At 41.6% G+C, this 27,535-nt stretch overlaps 1 protein-coding gene and 1 long non-coding RNA gene across 2 annotated transcripts in view; one reads left to right on the forward strand and one right to left on the reverse strand.

Moving 5' to 3' along the window:
- nudt12 (nudix (nucleoside diphosphate linked moiety X)-type motif 12) overlaps positions 1–27,535 on the reverse strand; it is a 52,747-nt gene that overhangs the window by 15,469 nt on the left and 9,743 nt on the right. The window contains exons 2-5 of the mRNA XM_034171158.1: positions 13,667–13,877; positions 9,430–9,730; positions 6,888–7,149; positions 3,387–3,554 (exon numbers count right to left, since the gene is read on the reverse strand). Coding sequence (XP_034027049.1) covers positions 3,387–3,554; positions 6,888–7,149; positions 9,430–9,730; positions 13,667–13,869 — 934 coding nt within the window. The 5' untranslated portion in view covers positions 13,870–13,877. The remainder of the gene's footprint in view (positions 1–3,386; positions 3,555–6,887; positions 7,150–9,429; positions 9,731–13,666; positions 13,878–27,535) is intronic.
- LOC117511173 lies at positions 9,680–26,340 on the forward strand. Its single transcript, XR_004560904.1, has 4 exons — positions 9,680–9,810; positions 9,965–9,971; positions 12,517–12,524; positions 26,330–26,340. It is a non-coding gene; the product is annotated as an uncharacterized LOC117511173 (long non-coding RNA).

Consider the following 27,535-nt stretch of genomic DNA (forward strand, 5'->3'; position numbering starts at 1 on the left):
AGGAGTTCAAGTACCTCGGGGTCTTGTTCATGGGTGAGAGGATGATGGAGCATGAGATTGGCCGGAGAATCGGCGCAGCAGGGACGGTATTGCATTCGCTCTACTGTTGTGACAAAAAGGGAGCTGACCCAAAAGGCGAAGCTCTCGATCTACTGGTTAATCTTCGTTCCTACTCTCACCTATGGTCATGATTGTTGGATCATGACCGAAAGAACTAGATCGCGTGTACAAGCGGCCGAAATGGGCTTCCTCAGGAGGGTGGCTGGTGTCTCCCTTAGAGATAGGGTGAGAAGTTCGGTCATCCGTCGGAGGCTTGGAGTAGAGTCGCTGCTCCTTTGCATAGAAAGGAGCCAGCTGAGGTGGTTCGGGCATCTGGTAAAGATGCCTCCTGGGCGCCTCCCAACGGAGGTGTTCCAGGCACGTCCATCTGGGAGGAGACCCCGGGGAAGACCCAGGACTCGGTGGAGAGATTATATCTTCACAGTGGCCTGGGAACGCCTCGGGATCCTCCAGTCAGGGGTGGTCAATGTGGCACGGGAAAGGGAAGTCAGGGGTCCCCTGCTGGAGCTGTTGCCCCCGTGATCCAAACCCGGAAAAGCAGTTGAAGATGAGTGATGATAAATTGATTAGATTGTCATCATATACATATTATTATTATCATCATCATCATTATTTTATTATTACTTCTATTTTGTCATTTGATTTTTATATGGACTACAATGGAAAGAAGTGTTTTCACTTTCTTGTGTCATCCATGTATTTTTTAGCATATTTAGAATTATATTCACTTACACTTACGCATTTAATATAAAGACACACCACTAACCAGAGTAACTGTGTTCTCTCGCCTACAAAACGGCCATGACATGTTTGTGCTCCGGGCAGTGTAGTATAAAGTACCGCCAAAAAAAAAAAAAAAAAAAAAAAAAAAAAGTCACACTTAAGTAAAAGTACAGATACCCACTAAAAAAAATGACTTTGGTAGAAGTTCAAGTCACCGATTGAAATGCTACTCAAGTAAAAGTCCTACAGTATCTAGTATTTATTGTACTTAAGTATGACAAGTAATGTACAACTAAATGTACTCAAGTATTGAAAGTAAAAGTACAAGTAAATGTTAATAATCAAAAACGGACTGATTTTTTTTTAAAGTTTATCTAGGCTTGTAAATGACTGGTAGTATTAGTCAAAATACTGAAAATTGTGCACGTCACACAAAAACACTTCAGAAACAAGGTTTCAAAACCTAAACGAGAGTAGGCTACTCACTAGGTGTTCACAGGAAACAGTTATTTTTTTCTATATGCATTTATTTATTTTCATTGTTACATGGTTTTATCTTTTCTGTTTTGTTTCATTAGGTTCTTTTTGTCTCTTTCTCTAAAACTGTAATGTAACATTATTAGTCTATTATCTATTATGTAGACTATTAGTTGTTGCTAGAATATATGAATACAAATCAATTAAAAAAATTACAATTTGACTCTTACGACAATGAACGCTGAGTCATTAATTATACAGAAAACAAATCAACACAAACGTGCTGATGCGAACAGCTTAATGCTAACTTTAACACTGAAAACGCCATAGACATGGTAACGCATTAGCATCGGTCCTGTTTTTAAGTTATAAAATAGATCTAGCAACTGTTTCAGAACACCATAACAGGTCGGTTTAACATAAAAATATTACTCACAGACATATGCTCTTCAGGGTTTTAGCGGGGGAAAATTAGGATAAAGCGAAATAAAGCAATCAATCCACGAATTGTAGATCGAAGCACTGCTTTGACCTGCGAATCACTGCTTCAATTGGTTCAAGGTTCAAAGCAAAGCCGCGCTGCAGAAAAGTTGATTACAGACCTGCTGCAGGTCTGTAATCAATGTAGAGAAATGATCATTTTCCTGACAAACGCCCCCCAAGTGCGCACCTGCAGAATTGCCTACCGGACATGCCTCATGACAAATCAGCCTGACTTTGTTGCAGTCACGAGTTATCAGTGGTGTCTCTGGGTGAAAACACGACTTTTTTCGTGTGTGTGTGTTTTTGTAACGAGTAACAGCATGGTGAATAGAAAATGTATCAGCGTAGAAGTACGCAATTAAGGTCGGAAATGCAGTGAAGTAAAATTGAAAGTAAGCTGAATTTAAAAAAACTCAAGTAAAGTACAAAGTCTCCCAAAACGTACTTAAGTACAGTAGTGAAGTATTTTTACTTCGTTACTATCCAACACTGGCTCCGGGTCATAAAGAAACTGCAACACATGTCCACTTTCCCATTGCATCATCACTTTCTTTGCGTGAAATTTGCCCAAATACTCATAGAAAATGCTCTGGTTTTTTCCTTGGAAAAAGAGAAAATACATCATACGCGTCATATTTTACCCCTTTTGAGCCCGTCCTCAAACGAGACTGTGGTGCCCAATAATAACACCACCATCTCATCTAACTCACTCCAGAAATCTTCTTTCTCCATCGTCTCATAACCTACCTGTGGGGCATATGCACTGATGATATTCATCATCAATTTCCAACTTCACACTCCTCTCCCTATTGGATACTCGCTTAACCGCCAACACACTCTAAACATACTCTTCCTTTAAAATGACCCTAACACCATTTCTCTTCCTATCCTCAACGTTATACAACAACTTGAACCCACCTTTAAGGTCAACGCTCTGCCTCCGTCTACCCTCCTTATTTATCCAGGCATAAGACCAGCACTCAGAACATACAGGCTGCACACCCCACGTGGCAGAGTTAAAATTTCAGCAGACTGTAGGTGGATCTTCATGTTGATTTGGCACTAGTTTTAAAGCTGATGTCCTTCCTGATACAACTCTACATTACATGGAAAAATGTGGCAGGGGTGGGGTCTGAATTGGGAACCTTCTGCACTGAAATCATGCGCACTAACCACTTGGCCACATGCTGATCGCTGTATCTCCCCATATTTCATACTGGGGGGGGAAGGGGAGAGATAGCACAGCATTAACAGTTTAGCTTATTTAATGTAATTTATATGGCACCAAATCACAACGAAGTTGCCTCAAGGTGATACACACAAGTAAGGTATACACACAAGTAAGGTATAACCTTACCAACCCCAAGTTTAATACCTCTGCATTGATTTGCTAGCATGTGTATGGTAGTATTCTCTTTCAATGAGTAATTTCAAATACAGTATACAATCTATTTAAAAAGGACTTAAACAAAATTTCTCACAGTCAGAAGAGTGAGGCAATGTTTTATGTGCCACAATTAATCTGGCCAACTCTATGTGAGGCATGTATTCTAATACAGTCACATCTCCATCTAAACACAGACATGTTCAAATGATCCTTCAAAATTAGTTAGATATAATTTTTCTTAATTGAGCACACATACCAACTCGTGGGTAGGAGGTGTTGTGAATCCCTTGCAGGCTCCTGCACTCGGCGTTCAAGCACGTCCTCTTATATCCACCCTCCTCCAGCTTGGTGATGCTGCCACAAGTCGGACAGAAGCTGTAGTGGCTGTGCCAGGCCAACATGGCCCGAGCTTGAGCCACCACTCCTAGACACCCAGAGACAAAACATCATTGGTCCTTTAATTTATTGAGTTTAAATAAGACTCCATAAATTCTTCAGTTACCATCGAAAGCAACATTATTGCTAATTTCTAACTGAAAAGTCATGAACTTTGCAAAGGATGTCTGTTCATACTACATACAAATATGTCTTGACTAATCCCCCACCGTACATGGATCAGAAGTAAAAAGTGATAAACTATTGATTGAGAAAATTTGTTTCCAATGGTGGGCACAGTTCCGATAATCCGATAATTATCGAAGATAACATTTTCATTATTGGGTTATCTTTTTAGATAACTTTAAAAACCATTACTGGACTATTATCTTGGGATAAATTTTTGTCCAATGATTTTTAGACCAATAACGCGGTAAATAAAGCTGAACAGCTACAAATATTCATAAAACTTAAAATCAGTTGAGCACTTACCTGTTAAATATTTCGTAGCTGATGTGTATTGTAGTTCTACCCTCTGCAAAGCAGAGAAGAGCTGCTTTAAGAAGAAACCGCTCTATCCTCTGCAGGCAAAGGAACTGGTCCCCCCAAACAAATCTAATTTCTTTTAACCTCATACTGATATGTGGGCAATATCACCCAAGTCATCCAGAGGCATACATTTTTAACTTATGGTTCAACTTTTAACCAAACTAATGTCGGACAAGTTATTTAAATTAATGTCATGTCTGAAGTTTTATAAAGTGAAAATATCAGATATATGTTTTAGTTTTAAAGTAGTGCGCTCATTTTTAAGGTTTTAGTGTGGATATATGCTGTGCCCAGCAGTGCATTATGGGTAATCTCAGAATGTTCACGGCATGAGAAATGCATTTGAAACACTCTGATCAGGCTCTACGGACAACAGCATTAAACTCTAGTGTCTAAAACTCTCGTGAATATATTCTCTGGGTTTACAGACGTTATTGTGTCTGCGTTTATTAAATTCCACGCATCTTAAATGCAGCAGACACGGACTATCTGGAATTTTGTTTTGGAAAGTTGTCAAGGTCTCTACTGCAATCTACTGGCCAGTAGTGTTCATTCGCCCTATTGACGTATCCCATAATCCCTTGCGTGCCAGAGAGTCGCTGCAGGCAAACAATATAGAGAAACAACACGATGACAGTTGTAAATTAATATTAAACTACAAAAATGTATTTTTTATGCTTTTCGTCACATTAATAAGAGATTGCATGCATGATACCCTGAAAACTTGCTAAAACAATTATAACAATCCGTAATCTGCGTGGAATTTAATAAACGCAAACCGAATTTCAGACATATTATATATATTAGTCTCGAACAAAAAGGACAAACAGTGTTGTAAAGAACAATAATCAAGACGTTAAAGAGCAAACTTCACTTTCCCCCAGAACAACATGATCAGGAAGCGATTGTAGCTCACAGCAGCTCCCATTGAAAATAACGGAGAGACAGCCTGTGATTCTCGCATGTTTACATAAAATAAACATAAAACCATCTATAAACACAGAATATATTCATGAGAGTTTTAGGCACAATATAAAAATAGTTTTATGTTGCGATGTAAATGGTGCTGTCTGTGTGCAGCGGTTAGTGCAGCCTGATCAAAGCGTCTCAATACAGTTCTCAATGTTAATGAGATCTTGCAGTGGCGACCTCCTGAGGTTTTGCGGGATTTGAAACGTCAATAGGGCGAATAGCCAACATTTATGTGTCAAGACAATATTGAGTGCACGTTTTACAATATAATAAAACATGTGCACATTGCACAATATAATAAAACGTGCGCACAACATCATAAAACATCAAATTCATGAGAACACATGACAATATTGTGTGAGAAATAGGTCATAAAGATGATAAGATAAAACATAAAATTCTCTCCACATGCAAAACATTTTGCGATGACACTTCCAGGGCTCTGTAAAAATGCCTGTTTTTACAAATAAAAAAATGGAATATTTTACAAAAGCACATTTATCTGTAAACACCAACACACGACATGTCACATTAACGTGTTGGTTCACATAATGAATGAGTGAACCAATCAGTGTTTAGCAGAGGCACATTTTACCCAGAATCCTTTGTGATCTAGCTGTGTTTCTTACAAAACCTCAGAATTAGTGCATTATTCAACATTAAAAGATAAATGTTATATTTTTAACTTTGTACAAATGACAGAATTGACATTAATGGAGTTATTCTATAGGTATTAATAGTAAGTCCCTTCAGCTGCTCCCTTGATTTCACTCGGGGTCACCACAGCAAATCCAAGGTGGATCTGCATGTTGAATTGGCACAGGTTTTACGCCGGATGCCCTTCCTGACGCAATTCCACATTACATGGAGAAATGTGGCAGGGGTTGGATTTGAACCCGGAACCTTCTGCACTGAAACCAAGTGCATTAACCACTTGGCCACCACCCCTGCTTATTCTATCAGTATTAATGTTATTTATAAATCAAAACCATAAGTCAGCATAGCTTTATTTTCCAAGACCTCCGCCTGACCGGAGCGTTATGATTGGTAGAGAGCTGTGTTTTGTGGCTGCTCTGAGCTTGCGTCTGTGCTGGAAGCCATGTAGTAAACAAGACTACCTCCAGCAGGGGGCAAGATGTTCAAAGACAGAAGCGTGGGCTCATTGTTTGGGTCTGTTGTAGCTTTTGATGCTACCAGAAGCGATCGTGGTGTTAAAACTCAAATTCAATTTATTAGTAGTTGCAAATGTACCAGAGACAATACTGGAATTTAACGGTTATCTGTAACTTCCAATACATTTTTGGGTGGTTTATCATTTTATCTTTATCAAAGATAACTTTTCAGTTATGTGATTATCTGTTATTGAAGTTAATTTTTTGGTTATCTGTGCCCACCACTGTTTGTTTCATAAATGGCATAGTTTGACAATCTTGAATGTTTGGTCTCCAAAGTAAACGTCAAAGTCGACATCCATCGGCTTCTATGATGTAACCTGATAACTAAGCATGATGGATGGTGCAAACTATTCCTTTTAACAGCCAATAATTTGCATCACTTTTTACCAAAACTGGAGCAATTTTAATAATTGACCAACGCACAAACTGAAATCGACCTCTAATTGTACCCCATAACAGTAAGGTTTTATACTTGATGACTGCAGCATTTTTAAACTTTGACCCCTGTGTAATTCTTCATTGACACCTACCACCCTGGTATGAGCACCATACATATTTTTCTTAAAGTTATGACACACTGAGGCTGGATTGTAAGTGTTGTTTGGTCCCCTTAAGTGGTACTGAAATCCTGCTTGGCTCTTGGACTAATACTTTGAAAAAAATGAAAACACTGACATCTCTCTCACCGGCCTCTTCCTCGCTAAGTTTCAGGAGGTCTCTGCGGGCTGTTTTGGGGAAACAGCAGTTCTCTCTGCAACGTTTGAGAAGATCAACCGGATCTTCATCTGTGCTGAAAGCAAACCAAGCAGGAGGCTCCCAGACGGTCTGAGAGGAGGAAAAGGAGGATTTTCCCCTCTTCTCCACTCCTAAAAAAATGAGAACTGTGGCTGGTTTCTGTAGGAGGTCTTTAACTGCTTCATATCTGAATCGACACAGCTTGGTCTCACCCTGTCAGAAACAAAAGCACAATCAAGCTCATTGGTCAGCCACAAAGATCTCACTCGATGTCAGGTAGAACTCTAATAGCAAGCAAGCACCATTTCTGTTCCTTTTCATGAGATTAAGCCACCAACACAGACTGAACTTCATTTAAAACAACTCCGACACAGTTGGCTGCATTCATTTTCTGCTGCTTATCTAGGCCATGGTGGCAGGTTCTAAGCAGCTCATCCCACACTTCACCATCCTTGTACAAATCCTGTAAGTCTTCCCCGGGAATCCCAAGGCATTCTCAAGGCAGCTGGAAGACATCATCCCTCCAGCATGTCCTGGAGGTCTTTAGGGGTATGACCAGGTGTCCTCCTCACCAGATACCCGAACCAGGAGCAGCAGCTCTACTCAGAGTCTCTCCCAGACGATCAAGTTTCTCACCCTATCCCAGAGACACCGTATGGTCACATTAGCTACAAATGAGGGTGCCTAGCAGTCGGTGATAGTCGCATGATGGGTGTTCCCATGGCATGGCCAGCTCATGGCGTAAATGTGCACAATGATTAATGCTAGATTATAAAGGAAGGGAAAATCCGACTGTCACTGAGTTTTTCAACCAAGCTTGACTGGTCAACAGAACCAAAATTCACTTGCGTAGTTTCAGTCCAACATCTTTCACAGTGACGTTCCTGTATCGCTGTTTAGCATGCCAGCATCACCGTTAGATGTTTTGTAAATCACTTCAGACATGTTACAAAAACAACTTTTCAGATATAGAAGTGCTTATTTCTCACTAATCTTTTCAAAATATGAGGAAAAAAATGCCAAGCACATTTGATTCATAAAGAAATACAGCTGTTTAGGTGCATTTTCCACCACCTTGGTTTTAAATTGTTCAAGAAAGCAGGCAGCTGAGGACCCACGGTATTTTCACAAGGACTGGCAGTTGCCATTTTGTGTCGCTTAGTATTTCCACAAAATAGACTTTGACCTATTTTCACCAAAGTGACAATTGTCTCTTGTCTCTGTAAAATGCCCACTATGACTGAAAATAAGTCACTCTGCCTCTGCAGCTCGCTGTCTCTTGTAGCTAATGTGACCATAAGTTAAGCCCAGATACCCGACAGAGGAACGTCATTTCTACTGCTTGCATCTGTGACAGTGTTCTTTCAGTCAGTAATGAAAGCACATTACCATAGGGGAGGATAGGGATGTAAATCCACTGGTAAACTGAGAGCCACTGTTCATTATTCACCACAGCACTTCTGAGTTCTGCAGTGCATTTGTGGAGTTTTAAAGCACTAAAAGTAACTTGATAGGGAGTTACTGACTGTGCTATTTTGTTTGATTAGTTGATGGCGAAAAAACTTTAAAAAAAAATCTAAGTTATTTAAAGTTGACACTTTTCTTGTCGTAGAGAAGTCAAGAGTCAAGCTTCTCTACTATAAAACCACCTGGACAACAGAGCCTACACAGAAACCTTTCTTGTCGTTACGGCAGTAACAATAAAAACTGTGTAGCTTTATCTTGTAAAAATAAAAATACGTCAAACACTCGACAGTGATTGAATCAACATCCTGCAGCTAAAAGTTAATGTATTATTTTCACTCACTCACCTCAGACAAATTTTTGTCTATTGCTCAAACTCATTAATCTTGTGGTTTTGACTTGCAGACAGACAAACTCTCGTCTGAACGCTAACAGCGTTAGCATTTTTAGCAGCTGAAGGCTTCACCTGTTAGCTTCACTTAATGTATGATTACTGTAGGAAGAAAACGCAGCTCATGGCTTTTAATGTCCACAGTCCCCACCAATATGACTTTATAAACTCTTAAGCCCAAAACAAATGAATCCTTCTTCTTCTTTGGAAATTATTGTCAGCTTGCAAACCAACACTGTGCATTACCACCACCGTTTAGGCGTGGAACCGAAATGAAATTAATGAATGGACTCTGACGTATGTTGTCAAAAATAACCCGTAAATGTTCACTACGTGAGTCTGGTAATTTCCGGAAAACTTGTCTGTATTGAACATAGTAAAAAATGTCTTCAAGTACAAGAGCAACTGGTGCAAACTTCTACAGAACAGTCGTGGAGCTTTGCATTGTGAAGATCATCATCAATTGTAGCTGCACCTCAAATAAAACTTCATTAATGTCACCTCTGGATGAATGTATATTTCACTTCACTTCACTTCAGATCTATAAAAGGCGTCACCTGCGGATTGTCTGTTGGAATGGACCAGACTAATTTTCAAACATGGCAGTGGTTCAGCAGCTTCATCTCAAATATACGAACCTCTGTGCTTTCGTCGTCCTGGGAAGTGCTGACCATTGGGCTGAGCTTGGAGAACAGGAGGTACACAGAGTCTGGGTGACACTGTTTGGATTCCAACCAGACCACATCTGTTCGTTTCTCACTCTGCCTGTCCAGTGTTTCTCTGCCAAAGTAGTTCTCCTGCTGGCTGAGGTCAGCATTCAGCAAGATGCGCTGATGGTCATCTGTGCAGCCTATCAGGTTGGCGATGTGTCGATGGCCCCAAAATTTGGCGATGTCTAAGGCAGTCTGCGAAGAGCTGTTCATTAATAGCTTGTCACACCTTCAAAAGCAGAAGAAAGAACAAAATCATCAAATGGAAAATAAAGCTGTGGCCAATTATACAGATGCAGACTTATAAATGTTAGGCAACATTAGTGTCAAGCCCCTCTTTGTACCACTGCTAACTAAAAAAGGGTCTGGATCATAAAAATGTTGACTATAAAGTTGTTAGAATGCCATCTTGGTGAAAATCTTATCAATGGCTGAGCCCTGATTTCCAGGCACTTTTTCATAGTCAAAGAGTTTTCAAACAAACTGCCGTTCAACTTTTCGAGGGTTTTATTTATCTCGACTGTGGCTCATTGGCCTTTGAGCTCAAAAGACACCTGAGGGGAGCTATGCACTCCTGAGGTCTTTGGGCAGAGGTGCCGATACCTTTCAGAGTGGTAAGCTGTGCCTTTTACATCTCGACCTTCAGGCCATCCTTCCAGGTGTAACATGAATGAAAACACTAAATCATGAAAATACATTTTCTGATTCTGACAATATCTAGGACTTTTAATGTGTTTTATAGATGCTTCCAAGGCATTTGATCGCATGAATCACAAAAAGCTATTTATTAAATTAAAGCAAGGAGGGGTGCCTGGATATATTGTGAGGGTATTTGCCTATTGGTATGCACACCAGAAAATGCACATCAAGTGGGGGGGGTAGTATATCTGACCCTTTTAGTGTGACCAATGGAGTTAGGCAGGGTGGCATTTTGTCCCCTGTTTTATTTAATCTGTATATGGACGAGCTGTCTAGATGATTGAATGACTGTAATACAGGTTGTATGATTGGTGGTGTACTAGTCAATCATCTTATGTATGCAGATGACCTTGTGACCTTTAGTCCAAGTAGTGCGAGGCTGCAACAGCTTCTTAATGTATGTTCTGACTATGGTTTACAATTTAACATAAAGTATAATTCCAGCAAAAGCGCTGTTCTAATATGTAGAACTAAACAGGATAAAAGTCTCAAATTTCCTGTGTTCAGACTGTCTAATAATCCTCTTGATGTTTGTAAAAAGATCAAATATCTAGGTCACTGTATTACAGATGATATGAATGACGATGATGACATATACAGACAGTGTTGTAGGTTATATGCGCAGGCAAACACTATAGCCCGTAAATTTACATTTTGCTCCACTCAAGTTAAAGTGGCTCTGTTCAAGGTATACTGCACACCACTCTACACTGCACACCTCTGGTCTTCTTACAAAAAGTCCAGCATGCAGAAATTACAAGTAGCATACAATGATGCTTTAAGAATTTTACTTAAGGTTCCCAGAGGAGGGAGTGCTAGCCAGATGTTTGTGTCTGTAGGAGTAAGCACACTTCATGCACTTTTAAGAAATTTAATGTACAAGTTTACTGTATACAATGCCTGGATGATTCTTCCACTAATATCATGGTGGCACTCTCAAATCCAACTGTGAGTAGCGCAAGGTATACATCCAGGCTGAGAGCGCACTGGATAAAATGTTTGTATATATTTTAATTCTTTTATTTTGTTCTTTTTTGTGTTGTTTCTGTTTGATTGTCCTGGTCTGTCCTGATGTGTTTTTTTTTGTACTATCTGTATTATGTGGATTTGGACAAGTGTCTGGCGAATAAACAGAATTTAATCTACAGGTGGCCTTGCCAGCCTATGGCAAGGCCACCTGTAGGAGGACCAAAAGCCACATACTTTTTATTATTGGCATTAAGGGCAAGGTCCTTAATCCCCTAGTTGCTCCTGGTGTGTAGTGAGCACTTTGTATGGCAGCACCATCACAACCTCACAAATAATATGAGGCATTATTTGTAAAGTGCTTTGAGTGTCTGATGCAGATGGTAAAGCGCTATATAAATGCAGTCCATTTACCATTTGTTTAGTGCTTTGATCCCTGGGAAAGTTCAACATAAACAATAATTAATTATTATTATTAATACCAAATGTGTGATTTTAACATTATACAAGTTATAAGATGCTCTGAAACAAGTTAAACCCCCCCACGCGAGTTACACTCCAGAAAATATGCTAGTTTTCACTGCATGTTTAAAGAGCATAATTTTAGAAGTTGGAGGGCCCAGGGCTGAGCATCACCCCACCCACTTTTTTGAAGAAAGTTGATTAAGCGCCCACCCAAAATTTAATTTAATTTGCAAGGACCATATTTACTGAATGAGGAAAGAACAACAGAAAAACAAAACAAAACAGGTGAGTTGTTTGTGATTTCTTTTTATTTAAGATGAAATTTATTGAAATGCACATTCTGATGAACATAATATTGCACATACTCATGCATTGGCCCACCCCCTCTTCAGGCATAATTTTGTGTGGAGCCCTGGGCTCTATGAGCAAATACGGGTATAAATAAGACAAAATATTTAGTAAATTATTCATTTGATGTCATCATAAAATTTAGATGTATATAGAGCTCACAAACTTTCATGCACCACTGTAACTGCCAGCCCACTATCAAACACCTATATACGAGGGCTGTCAAAGTATAGGTCCTTTTTATTTTTTTCAAAAACTATATGGATTTCATTCATATGTTTTCACGTCAGACATGCTTGAACCCTTGTGAGCATGCGTGAGTTTTTCCACGCCTGTCGGTGACGTCATCCGCCTGTGAGCACTCCTTGTGGGAGGAGTCGTCCAGCCCCTCGTCGGAATTCCTTTGTCTGAGAAGTTGCTGAGAGACTGGCGCTTTGTTTGATCAAAATTTTTTCTAAACCTGTGAGACACATCGAAGTGGACACGGTTCAAAAAATTAAGCTGGTTTTCAGTGAAAATTTTAACGGCTGGTGAGAGATTTTGAGGTGATACTGTCGCTTTAAGGACTTCCCACGGTGCGAGACGTCGCGCAGCGCTCTCAGGCGCCGTCGTCAGCCTGTTTCAAGCTGAAAACCTCCACATTTCAGGCTCTGTTGATCCAGGACGTTGTGAGAGAACAGAGAAGTTTCAGAAGAAGTCGGTTTCAGCATTTTATCCGGATATTCCACTGATTTTTTTAATGAAAGACGTGCGGACGGGTCCGCGCGTCGGGACGCAGCCGGCGCGGTGCGGCGGCACACGAAAAACACCTTAGTGTTGATAACCATTTGTAAAATCCAGGAGGCTTTTGATGGCTTTCAGTGGAGTGAGTATATGAGAAATTGTTTAACAGCTGGACATGTTCCAACTTGTCCTTAAGGCTTCCAACAGAGGTGTTTTTCCTGTGGCGGAGCGTCGCGCCGGCTGCGAGCCGACGCTGCGATCCGATGCTGCGATCCGTCCGCACGTCTTTCATTAAAAAAAAAATCTCCTTTAACAGTGGAATATCCGGATAAAATGCTGAAACCGACTTCTTCTGAAACTTCTCTGTTCTCTCACGATGTCCTGGATCAACAGAGCCTGAAATGTGGAGGTTTTCAGCTTGAAACAGGCTGACGACGGCACCTGAGAGCACTGCGTGACGTCTCGCACCGTGGGAAGTCCTTAAAGCGACAGTATCACCTCAAAATCTCTCATCAGCCGTTAAAATTTTCACTGAAAACCAGCTTAATTTTTCGAACCGTGTCCACTTCGATGTGTCTCACAGGTTTAGAAAAAATTTTGATCAAACAAAGCGCCAGTCTCTCAGCAACTTCTCAGACAAAGGAATTCCGACGAGGGGCTGGACGACTCCTCCCACAAGGAGTGCTCACAGGCGAATGACGTCACCAACAGGCGTGGAAAAACTCACGCATACGCACGAGGGTTCAAGCATGTCTGACGTAAAAACATATGAATGAAATCCATATAGTTTTTGAAAAAAATAAAAAGGACCTATACTTTATTGACAGACCTCGTATGCAGTGTAGAAGAAAGCAAAAGTCTAAGTCAGAGTAGGCTTTTATTATTTCAAGGCCAATTGGTAAGTGATTTTAGCTTTGAACTATAACTTGTGGTGTTGAAATGGGTTCATGTAGACTCACAGTACCCATGTGACAGCAGCGTCTCCACCACCTGATGGTGTCCATTACGAGCGGCAAACATCAGTGCTGTCCAGCTGTTGTGTCCCTGGTGGTTGATGAGTGAGGGTGATTGAGACAGCAGCATGGACACCTGCATCAGGTCTCCTCTGGCAGCTGCATCCAGAAACCTCTCCACCATTTCCTCCTTCACAGTCAGCTGTAAGCTCATGATTCTGCCTGCCAACACAAAGAGAATTATTCTACTCATAGTGGACATGGATCATATCAATGAGTCAAAACAGCAGATGTAGGTGGTGTAGAAAAGGCTCCCGACTAATTTGCCCTTTCTATTCTGCTTTATTTCTCATGGACAGACACTGTTTCATCCCTTGATATACTTAAGGTCCCTTTGTTCCTCAGTTGGCACACTTATGTCACCAGAATTGGACTTGAGTGAGCGCGCACATCACTTATATTGTTCTGGTGTGCTTATGCAGTGGACAGCCGATGCCTTGCAGTGTTAAATGAACTCCAAAGCCTTTCTTATTGAAATTGTGCGTCTATGAGAAAAGTAAGTTTGACGGAAAAGTTTTTGTTTTATTATTTTTCATTATCATCATGATGGGAAAATGTGGAGTTTTTCTTTTAATTGATATCATGTATGCTGAATATATATTATGCTAACTTTACATTTAAGTGTGACCACTTAACGCTGAGGGTTTTCATGTGAAAAGACAAGAAACCGCTGTCCTCAGGGAATTTGAGAAATATATGTTTGTTTTGGCCAAACATTGGTTAGATAAGTCTGGCAGCTGTGTTGAAGACGTGAGGAGAGTTGTGACTGAAGAAACAGTAGCTAGGCAACCTCCTCCATGTGATTCAAGCCGTATATTAGCTGGGGTTTTGCTAACGGGCATCAGTGGCTGCACTCCTGTGGTAATAAAGACTTCAAATTGAAGCAAGACATCTGTTTCCCTCTTCCTGCGACAGTGAGTCAGGGATGGTCGATTACAGCTCGACTGTCCACACATTTGCTTCTCATCTGGCTTCAAGTTTATTTCTGTGAACTGGCCACCGTTTCTGAAAAAGCAGAAATAACACTGATTAATTGTCTTTATTGAAGAGGGAAAGGTGCAGAGTACAGCGAGTTCACCGCTAGATGACACTAATACATACATATGATAGCTTTAAGGGGAACAAAATGTTAAATATGGAGAACATTTTTGCTGGCTGTCTGTTAGCGAACTCCAGGCTGGAGGAGCTTTGGTGACCTTTCTCTGTATTTTATTAGTAATGTGTTAGTCTCCTCCTCTAGCTGACACCTTATCGTGGTGGGGGAGTTTGCGTACCCGGATGATTCTAGGAGCTATGTTGTCGGAGGCTTTGTGCCCCTTGTAGGGTCTCCCAAGGCAAACAGGTCCTAGGTGACAGGTCAGACTAAGGGCCGTTCAGAAGCTCCCATGACCAGTAAAAAAATCAAGGACCAAGACTTCGCCCGGTACAGCGGAGCCGGGACCCCACCCTGGAGCCAGGCCTGGGGTTGGAGCTTGCGCGCGAGCGCCTGGTGGTCAGGCCTTAGCCTATGGGGCCTGGCCGGGCTCAGCCTGAAAGAGCGACGTGGGCCCACCCTCCTGTGGGTTCACCACCTGCAGAGGGGGCCATGGAGAGGGGCTGGACGCTCCACTTTTCTGGCGTTGCCCACGGGGAGAGGTGGAGAGCTGGGGTCGCATTGCTTATTGCTCCCCAGCTCAGTCGCCATGTGTTGGAGTTTACTCCGGTGAACGCCTTCGGGTCGGGGACAGATCTCTCACTGTTGTCTCGGCCTACGGGCCGAGCAGTAGTGTAGCATACCCGACCTTCTTGGAGTCCCTGGGAGGGGTACTAGATAGCGATCCGACAGGGGACTCCATTGTTCTCCTGGAGGATTTCAACGCCCATGTGGGCGGTGACAGTGAGACCTGGAGGAGGGTGATCGCACGGCTTCCCCGATCTGAACCCGAGTGGTGTTCAGTTGTTGGACTTCTGTGCTAGTCACAGTTTGTCCATCATGAACACCATGTTTGAGCACAGGGGTGTTTAAGTGCACGTGGCACCAGGACACCCTGAGCCGGAGGTTGATGACTGACTTTGTAGTTGTATCATCTGACCTTCCGCCACGTGTCTCGGACACTCGAGTGAAGAGGGGCTGAGCTGTCGACCGATCACCACCTGGTGGTGAGTTGGATCTGCTGGGAGGGGAGGAAGCCGGTCAGACCTGGCAGGCCCAAACGTATCATGAGGAAAGACCAAGATACACTGGAGGGACTACATCTCTCGGCTGGCTTGGGAACGCCTTGGGGTTCCCCCGGAGGAGCTGGGGGAGGTGGGTGTAGATCGGGAGGTCTGGGCGGCTTTGCTTGAGCTGCTGCCCCCACGACCCGACTCCAGATAAAGTGGAAGAAAATGGATGGATAGATGTTAATCCTCTGATACCATACTCGCGTGATCTGCAAATGGAGTGCTGGGAAAAGACAGCATTTTAGTGACACCTGCAGTTCATCTGGATGACAAACCAGAAGGGAAACAAGTTTTAAATATAAAATATCTTTATACAAATTATTAGCTGAGTTACCCATTCTATGCACGGGTAATAAAGAAGAATTTTAGCCATGTCACTGTATATTTCATGTCACTTTAGTTAAGGTGTAGTAAGTTGCATTGCACTGTGTGTACGTATGTCGTCATTAATTTTCACAGAGCAATTTGTGACATTCATGAGACTCAAGTGAATGATAAAAGTTGAAAGCCCCAGTGACCTCCCCTTGGTGCCTCCAGTCACCATAGCAAGTTTGGTGTTGATTGCTTATTTACTGTGCCTGTGCATAGCAAACACACACGCATGCGGTCAACTTTATATATTAGATTAGAAAAAGTGTGGCTTGCACTATTTGGGCTAAATATAATAATCAACACATTTTATTTGAATTATCCCCTTTTGAGGGGAAGGAGTATTGGCTTGTAACTGTAGATTCATTTTTTTTTTTAGATGGGTAGAAATATTTCCAACAAAACATTGTGATGTACCCACAGTAGCAAAAATACTATGTAGGGAAATAATACAGAGATATGGGGTACCAAAAACATTGTAGAGTGACAACAGGACACACTCTGTCAATGCAATAATAGCTAGTATAGGAAACATTAGGGATAAATTTGAAAACACATAGTGCTCATCATCCGCAAGGTCCAGGATTATAGACCGGGAGCTGAGATAGCCTACCATACAGGCCCCCCAACAACAAAATGCCACCTGATTTTTTTTAGTGCAATATTCACCTGAAGGTTGAAAACAACTCACAAGTGCCTTTCACGGGCCAAATTTTTGCACTTTTTGACATTCTTTAAATACCTACACACCTACATAATTTTAATATTTCACCAGATCTGCTATGTACGCACAAAAAATGGAAATATACATGAGAACAATTACAATGGTATATAATATAGATCATATGGGCTTAAAAACCCATATGGACGGAGACTTAGAAGAATCGAGAAATAGTCATTTGCTAATTTTGATAAATATCAGTATTTCATGAACGGTTGCAGCTACAGTCCTGCAAGTTGGCTTAAAATAACTGGAAATCATATATTTATATTAAACTTTAATAGTAACTATATGCTTTCCTACAACCCTTTAAGTTATTTTAGAAAAAACATTTGTGATAATTTTCATCAACAATTAAGTCACAGTACCACATACAACTATTTTACAGACTTAAAGTACATGCAAATGTATTTTCAAATTATTCATATCAAATATAGTTTAATTGACAATGTAAAACTGAGTTTTCTAGTTACATATCATACACGACTATGAACATATCATATGCAATCAAAGTTCTAATGTAGCCTCTGCAATAATGTAGCCTCTGCAATAACTGCAACTGCTGCTTCAAAATCAGCCCAGGTAACACTGGCATTGCTTGAGGCTTTCTCCAAATACACCTTAAGATTCTTGGCCAATTTCTGTGTGGGCAGAGGCTGATATTTCTCCCTCAGTCTGAACAGGTCACTAGACTTGGGGAGGCTCAGTGTGGTATCCCTGGCATATCTTACTTCCAGGTACACATGATTCTGCTTGTCTTGGTCTGAGAGACGCTTCCGCTTTTAGAAAATCATCCACTTGCCTTGATCTACTGAAAGGTCTTCCTTGTTCCACTAGTTTTTCCAGGTCAGAGAGCTATCTCTTTTCCACGGAGACACGAGAGGCTTCAATCCTGGATAGCCCAGACTCCTCAGGTTTAGCCTGTTCTGCTGACCATTCACTAAAGAGTTAACCCTTTTGGCTTTTCCCCCAAATTGCTTAAACTCATCAGCTGGATGGAGCTCTATCAGATCCACAGATTTGGCTTTTAAATGAGTAGCTCCTGCTGCAGAAAGCTCTCTGCGATCTCTCCTGTCTAACTCAAAGTTAATGGAACCAACAGATCTTTCTGCATCAAGGTTGTTGATTGGAGCTTGTTTAAGTATTGCAAGATCATAGTTCGTCACTAACTTCTTCTCACTGCCAGGGTCAAAATCTCCAAAGCCGAACGCATTGCCTCTCTGAATGAAGAGCCCATCAGCTAAAACTGGTAACAGGAGACTGAGGATCTTCAAAACATTTTCCTTGTCTGCAGTGATGTGTGCAGAGAGAGATGTCAGGATTTCATAATCCCACTTGCAGGAATCAAATCTCTGGTCAACAAACTTAAAGGCAGGTTTTGTGAGATCAAGAAGCTGTTCAGGACTGGTCTGGGAGAGGTCTTGATATAACTGCTGCGTTGTTGGAATAAGCTAGTCTACCTGATCAAAGTATATACGAGGTCTATTAGAAAAGTATCCGACCTTATTATTTTTTCAAAAACCATATGGATTTGAATCACGTGTGATTACATCAGACATGCTTGAACCCTCGTGGGCATGCGAGAGTTTTTTCACGCCTGTCGGTTACGTCATTCGCCTGTGGGCAGTCTTTAAGTGAGGAGTCGTCCACCCGCTCGTCGATTTTTTTCATTGTTTAGGAATGGCTCAGAGACTGTTGCTTTGTTTGATAAAAAAATTTTCAAAACTGTAAGGCACAACTGAGTGGACACCATTCAATAAATTCAGCTGGTTTTCGGTAAAAATTTTAACGGCTGATGAGAGATTTTGGTCTGGTAGTGTCGCTTTAAGGACGGTCCACGGCGCCTGACGGCGATCTGCGCTTCGAGGCAGCAGTGTCTCGCCGTTTCAAGTTGAAAACTTCCACATTTCAGGCTCTGTTGACGCAGTAAGTCGTCAGAGAACAGAGAACTTTCAGAAGAAGTCGGCATGAGGAGTTTATTCGGACATTCCATTGTTAACGGTCATTTTGTAATGAAAGAACGTGCGGGCAGAGTCGCATGTCGGGCTGGACCCGACCGCGGGGGGTCGCGGCAGGAAAAACACCTCCGTTGGAAATCTTAACGGGCAAGTTGGAACATGCCCAAGCTGTTAAACAATTTCTCAGTACTCACTTGTTGAAAGCCATTAAAAGCCGCCTGAATTCTACAAATGGTTTTCAACACGGAGGTGTTTTTCCTGTCGCGGCGCACACAGATTTGCCGAGTCGTCACGGAAACGACTCGGCGAATTTGCGCGTACGTCTTTCATTAAAAAAATGTCCTTAAACAGTGGAATGTCCGCATAAATTCCTCATGCCGGCCTCTTCTGAATCTTCTCTGTTCTCTCACGATGTCCTGGGTGAATTAAGCCTTAAATTAGGATGGTTTCAGCTCGAAACACGCCGACGACAGCGCCTGGAAGCGCTGCAGGATGTCCCACTCCGTGGGAAGTCCTTACACCGACAGAAACACCCCATAATCTCTCAGCCGTTAAACTTTTCACAGAAAACCAGCTTAATTTCTCGAATAGTGTCCACTCGGATATTCCTCACAGGTCCAGAAAAAATTTTGATAAAGCAACGCGCGCCGTCTCGAGCAGCGTGTGAAACAAAGGAATTCAGCCGAGAGGGCGGGACCACATCTCACTCAAGGCCTGCCCACAGGGAAATGACGTCACCGACACGCGTGAAAAAACTCACGCATGCGCACGAGGGTTCAAGCATGATTGGTGTAATCGCATGTCATTCAAATCCATATAGTTAAAAAAAATAAATAAAAGGGTCGGTTTATTATCTAAGAGACCTCGTATACTCATATACGATAATATACTCAACAAAAATATAAACTCAACACTTTTGGTTTTGCTCCCATTTTGTATGAGATGAACTCAAAGATCTAAAACTTTTTCCACGTACACAATATCACCATTTTCCTCATATTGTTCACAAACCAGTCTAAATCTGTGATAGTGAGCACTTCTCCTTTGCTGAGATAATCCATCCCACCTCACAGGTGTGCCATACCAAGATGCTGATTAGACACCATGATTAGTGCACAGGTGTGCCTTAGACTGTCCACAATAAAAGGCCACTCTGAAAGGTGCAGTTTTAATCACACAGCACAATGCCACACGTTGCAAGATTTGAGGGAGCGTGCAATTGGCATGCTGACAGCAGGAATGTCAACCAGAGCTGTTGCTCGTGTATTGAATGTTCATTTCTCTACCATAAGCCGTCTCCAAAGGCGTTTCAGAGAATTTGGCAGTACATACAACCAGCCTCACAACCGCGGACCACGTGTAACCACACCAGCCCAGGACCTCCACATCCAGCATGTTCACCTCCAAGATCGTCTGAGACCAGCCACTCGGACAGCTGCTGAAACAATCGGTTTGCATAACCAAAGAATTTCTGCACAAACTGTCAGAATGTCTGATGTTAATGTTGTGGATCGAGTGGCCCCATGGTGGCGGTGGTGTTATGGTATGGACAGGCGTCTGTTATGGACGAAGAACACAGGTGCATTTTATTGATGGCATTTTGAATGCACAGAGATACCGTGACGAGATCCTGAGGCCCATTGTTGTGCCAACATCCAAGAACATCACCTCATGTGCAGCAGGATAATGCATGGCCCCATGTTGCAAGGATCTGTACACAATTCTTGGAAGCTGAAAATGTCCCAGTTCTTGCATGGCCGGCATACTCACCAGACATGTCACCCATTGAGCATGTTTGGGATGCTCTGGACTGGCGTATATGACAGCATGTACCAGTTCCTGCCAATATCCAGCAACTTCGCACAGCCATTGAAGAGGAGTGGACCAACATTCCACAGGCCACAACTGACAAACTGATCAACTCTATGCAAAGGAGATGTGTTGCACTGCATGACGCAAATGGTGGTCACACCAGATACTGACTGGTATCACCCCCCAATAAAACAAAACTGCACCTTTCAGAGTGGCCTTTTATTGTGGACAGTCTAAGGCACACCTGTGCACTAATCATGGTGTCTAATCAGCATCTTGATATGGCACACCTGTGAGGTGGGATGGATTATCTCAGTAAAGGAGAAGTGCTCACTATCACAGATTTAGACTGGTTTGTGAACAATATTTGAGGGAAATGGTGATATTGTGTATGTGGAAAAAGTTTTAGATCTTTGAGTTCATCTCGTACAAAATGGGAGCAAAACCAAAAGTGTTGCGTGTACATATACATATATACACACACACTAGCTGGGGTACCCGGCATTGCCCAGGTTAACCTGTTTAAGATATAATCTACAAAATATTCCAAAGTTTATATTTTGTCATAATTGTAGATATCTTATATGTATATATGTAGTCCGTATAGGCAAAGGTTTGAACTAAAAACCCAAAATAGGTGGAATCACCACACCAAGAGAGAAAACTGAATTTTGCTGCATGCAAGAAACAACAATGACGTTCTTCAGACTTTATATTGCAAATCAAGTATGCTCATAATCATTAATCAGAATTGATGTTATGACCTTTATAAAATTGTTGATACACTGCAAATCTAGTTTATAAGAATGCTACAAAAATAAAATGGCTTTTAAGCAAATGTTAATTTTGGATTTGAGATGTTGAATATACAACCCCTGGCAAAAATTATGGAATCACCGGCCTCGGAGGATGTTCATTCAGTTGTTTAATTTTGTAGAAAAAAAGCAGATCAGACATGACACAAAACTAAAGTCATTTCAAATGGTAACTTTCTGGTTTTAAGAAACACTATAAGAAATCAAGAAAAAAAGATTGTGGCAGTCAGTAACGGTTACTTTTTTAGAGCAAGCAGAGGAAAAAAAAATATGGAATCACTCAATTCTGAGGAAAAAATTATGGAATCATGAAAAACAAAGAACGCTCCAACACATCACTAGTATTTTGTTGCACCACCTCTGGCTTTTATAACAGCTTGCAGTCTGAGGCATGGACTTAATGAGTGACAAACAGTACTCTTCATCAATCTGGCTCCAACTTTCTCTGATTGCTGCTGCCAGATCAGCTTTGCAGGTTGGAGCCTTTTCTTCAACTTCCACCAAAGATTTTCAATTGGATTAAGATCTGGACTATTTGCAGGCCATGACATTGACCCTGTGTGTCTTTTTGCAAGGAATGTTTTCACAGTTTCTGCTCTATGGTAAGATGCATTATCATCTTGAAAAATGATTTCATCATCCCCAAACATCATTTCAATTGATGGGATAAGAAAAGTGCCCAAAATATCAACGTAAACTTGTGCATTTATTGATGATGTAATGACAGCCATCTCCCCAGTGCCTTTACCTGACAATAAACTACAACCGACCAAAACCATTTCCCCCCCCAAAATGAGACGTTCTCTGTTCTTTGAATTACACTGATCTTGACGTCTTCTATTTATGTCCAGAGAACAAGGATCCTGTAACCATCTACAGATTTTATTTATTTTTATTCATATCCAGAGATCTAGGATCCAGTGACCGATTTCATATGTATTTACTTTAAGACTCAACAAAATGCTGTTGACATAGAAATCTGTAAAGCCTACTTTTAGTACAGAGAAAATTCACAAGAGGCACTGATAAGAGAATCAAAAAGAATTGGATCGATAAGCGGAACTGATAATGGCATTGATAGATAAAATCTAGGGCTGAAATGGTTAGTCGAGTAACTCGAATAATTTGATTACAAAAAATGTTGGAGGAAAATTCTGTGCTTCGAAGCTCCATTTAACATTATAGTACATATGCCAGGCCTGTGTATGGCACTGTAATGTCCCCAGAAAAACAGAAGAAGACTAGAGCATGCCCATAAGCCGCGTAACAGCTAATCTATAGCATCAAAAGCTACAGCTTTCCAAAGACGCTCCATGCTGATCATCTGAAATAGACTTACTGCGCATTTAAAGAGAAACTGACTCCAAATACTCCGAAATAAAATACTTTCATTTATTTTCACAAACGCGCGCCATTCTCAAAATGGTACATAAAAAGCCAATGGCACTCACCTTTGCAAACATACAACAGGATGCACTGCTGCCTCGTCAGGGATCATAACATCAGATCTTAAAATTTAGAGTCTGTTGTATGTCGTCCCCCAACAAATTGCCAGCACTCACAAACATACCTTGTTTATTGTTTCAGCATTCTAAAGAGACAGCAAGACAGAGGGAGGGAGGGAGAGAGCTACATGTGCTGTTTTGAAAATGGAGCGCATTTCTGAAACTAAATAAAAGTATTTCATTTAGTGATTTGGAGTCAGTTTGTGTAAACTGTTCAATTCAGTTTGGGTAAATCGCCGCACCCCTTCCAGAGCCAAGTGTTTCCACAGGCTGTGACCGCCTGCACATACGGTCCGGTGTCATGGGAGTGCTGAGCTCCTGACACTGGGAAAGATCCACAACTTGTAAAGACGTGAAAATATAATTACCCAGGAAACCAGAAAGGGATACACTAAATCTGACAATCTGCATGGTCGCCCTGCACAGTATAGCTGGTTTAACCGTGACATGGTATAATTTTGGCCGATGGTAGAGATTTGGACTCCAACTAATCACGATAACCCTGCAGAGTTTTTCGATCCAGGAAAACTCCTCTGTGAAGCGGCTGTGTGTGTGTGCGTGTGAGAACCAGTTTGCTGTGGGGTAGGGGTGTTCTGAGTGGAGGTGACTGACTCTCATGCCGTGATCACACCGGATGCCATGTGAGCGATGGCGGCGAGAGGTCGCCATGTAATCCCGATAGAAGTACGCGTTGTGGTGCCCCAAAAGTCCAAGCCACGCAATGCGATGCAATGGACGCGAATAAAGAGATTTTGAGCAACTGGCACATTTGTGGCGCGATATCACGTTGCATCATGTCGCATTGCCGTCTTCCCCAAGTTGAAAAATCTGAACTTTTTCGTCTTGTCGCGCCGCAATGACCAATCAGGGACTGGATATGTAGTGATGTGGAGATGTCTGGAGTTTATACTTGATGTGGACATGTCCTGTCTCTGGCAGCCAGTCTGTGAGCAGGACTTGTGTCCAGTGGTGGGCACAGTTCCGCTAATAAACTAACCGCTTATTATCGAAGATAATGTTTTCATTATCGGATTAGCTTTTCAGATAACTTTGAAAACCATCATCGGACCAATTATCTTCCAATAAGTTTTGGTCCGATAATTTTTAGACCGCTAACGTTTTTGCAGACGTAGCTTTTTGTAGTAGATGCAAAGTTCTATCCTCTACAAACAGAGAAGAGCTGGTTCTAGAAGAAACCACTTTATCCTCTGCAGGCAAAGAAGAACTGGTCATAGAAAAGAAAACAAGTCATTTCTTTTGACCCCATACTAATACACTGGCAACAGTACCCAAGTCATCCAGAGGCATACAGTTTTAACTTATGGTTAAAATTTTAACCAAAAAATTTTGGACAAGTTATTTAAATTAACATCATGTCTGAAGTTTTATAAAGTGAAAATATCAGATATATGTTTTAGTTTTAAAGTAATGCACTAATTCTGAAGGTTTTAGTGTGGACATGGTGTGTGCACAGTGTATTATGGGTAAAGGTTCACAACAGGAGAAATGCATTTGAGACACTCTGATCAGGCTCCACGCGGACAACAGCATTAAACTCTTTGTATACTGTGCCTAAAACTCTCGTGAATATATTCTCTGGGTTTATAGACGTTATTGTGTTTGTTTTATGTAAAAATGTCAGAAGAAGCCCAGGTGGCTTTTCCAAAAGCCGAAAAGTCTTAAATTGTGATTCAGGCCGTAAGATATAACCGGCTTCAAAATGCATAGAGCACTGCCATCCACTGGTGACTGGTTATATCACAGTGTTGTCGACCGCAGGATTTTGAAATTATCTGTAGGTTTCCAAAACCTGAGAGATCACACATGTGGAGATAAAACAAATCATAGACCTGACAGGTTTACTCGTAGTTTTACAGTGTGTGGTGTCAGCCACACGGTAAAAACAACACACAAACAGATTTCACACATGAACATTCCCAGGTCAAACACCTTGCTTTCTAATTGGCTGCATATCACATTCCTCATGTCCTTCTGAGCAGATCAGAGCGCTCTTACAAACCACACAGCAGCAATAGCTGATAAGATTATATTTAGCGTCATCACGATTGTCGGAAGGGGAAGATCGGGTCCGATATCGGCCTAATTATCTTCCCATGTGAACCAGGCTTGATGTTATGACACCTCACGGAGCATTTTAACACCACACTGAACATGTTTTCACTATTAGATTTCTTTGTGCGATTGACATCGTCATTCAAGCATTCAAAAGGCTATTCCTATCGCCACACAATTCCAACACACGAGAAAGTTTTTTCTTACAGCCGAAAGACAAAGAAGAAGAAAGAAACCTTGTCTCCCTAATCGGATAGAGTTGTGATGTCATCACGCCTGCGTTTAGGCACTGTCTAGCGGGATCTTGAAAATTTTTCTTTTTTTATACAAATAAAAAAAAAATACATATTTTACAAAAGCACATCAGAGCTGCATGTCGTCAGAGGCCCACCCAACGTGGTGAATTCACTGAGGCTGCGCGCTGCGTCATTAAAGCCGCGCGTCACGAGTGCCGCTTCCCCGAGGCCTCGTGCAGCCACCGCGGATCCATCAGCGCGGAAACACCGAGGCCGCGCGGCACCAGCGCAGTGCAGATCCATCCCGGTGACAAACAACGCAGGCTGTTAACATCGGCGATCGACAAGCTGCTCATAAGCCGACCATGGGGCCTAAGAAGGTTCTGACAGCGGAGGAAGGTGACGATATTAAAAAATCTCTGGACTTTCTATCAGAGGAGATTTCTGTTGTGAAGCAGCAACAGAAATCAATCATGGATCTGGTGGAGGAGGTGAAGGCATTACGGCTCCAGAACGCCGAGAAAGACCGGCATCTGGTGCAGCTGGAAAATAGAGTGGCTGAATTGGAGCAGTACAATAGAATTAACAACGTCATCATCACAGGTCTTCACATCAAACCACGGTCCTACGCACGGGCGGTAACAGATGAGAGCGGAGGGGAGCCCAGTGAACAGGAGGTCAGCTCTGTGGAAAAACAGGTTGCTGATTTCCTCCTATCTAAAGGTATAGAAATGGATTTAAATAACATTGAAGCGTGCCACCCTCTGCCCCGGAGAAATGACGGTGATAAACGAACCGTCATCATGAGATTCATCAACAGAAAACACAAAACAGCACTGTTAAAACAAGGAAGAAAACTGAAGGGACAAACGTATTCATCAATGAACATCTCACCAAACGGAATGCCGACATCGCCAGGAAAGCATGCTTCTTAAAGAAACAGGGAAAAATCCAGCACACATGGACTTCAAACTGTAAAGTATTCATCAAACTGAACGGATCACCAGAACAAGCAAAAGTCATGGCAATAAGGAACATCGAGGAGCTGGACAAATATGAACAATAGGTATGAGGACTCAAACACATCACAGCACCATGATGCAGACTGGAGCAACCCACTCATCCACATCATCTACACCCGGAGACAAGAGAGACATAATGACTAAGGATAATGATCCGTTTATTTCTGCCCAGGAGCTCTGTCTAGATACATTTAATTATAATAACTCTGCTAACCACCCCTTCGAATCTAAAAATGATCCTGATACCTTTTTCAGTGAGAATATTGTGAGACAGTGCAAATATTTTACAGAAGAATTTGGTCGATTACATTACAATTCAAACTTTATTTCGAGCGAAAAACCAAGCCTTACCGAGACATGTCCAGAGTCTGTTCCGATTGAGGGAATCCAGATATAGTTTAAGAGGTTGTGCAATTTTTATGAAACCACCAGTAAGAACAATGTAAAGGGTTTTTGGTGTCTGTGGTTGGGGTGAGGAAATGGAACAAATGTTCAACAGAGGTTAGAATGAGTAGTACCTTAGTGAGATTTAAGGAAACTACTCAAAAGAAACATTATGTCTAAGTATCATAAAGAAGCAAATATAATTTGATTTATATGGAATGTTCAATTTATAAGTGGGACTTATTGTATATTTGAGATGTGTGGGTATGGTAGATGCGTATGTAGATATATAGATATGGGTAGGTGTATATGTATATAAGTGACTGTGTATATGTATGTATATATTTATGTTTGTAAAGTATATACGTATGTATATAGGTATATGTGGCACAGCCCAAGCAGAGGGTCACCCCCAAGAGCCTGGTCTGCTTGAGGTTTCTTCTTTATAGGGAGTTTTTCCTCACCACAGTTGCCTAGTGCTTGCTCTGGGGGTTGGTAAGGTTAGTCCTTACTGGCGTAAAGTGCCTTGATATCGACTTTCTTATGATCTGGTACCTATATAAATATAATTATAAGTGAATAGTATATTGATGTGTATGTCTGTGCTGTCGACATGTAGTAGTGAATTTATATTTATGTAAATATGACTGATTAGAATTGTTGGACTTGTACTAGCAGGGGTGGGCGCTAATAAGCTTTGCTTCAGCCCACACCCTTTCGGAC

The sequence above is a fragment of the Thalassophryne amazonica genome, chromosome 5, assembly GCF_902500255.1.
Source record: "Thalassophryne amazonica chromosome 5, fThaAma1.1, whole genome shotgun sequence".
In the NCBI taxonomy this organism is placed as follows: Eukaryota; Metazoa; Chordata; class Actinopteri; order Batrachoidiformes; family Batrachoididae; genus Thalassophryne; species Thalassophryne amazonica.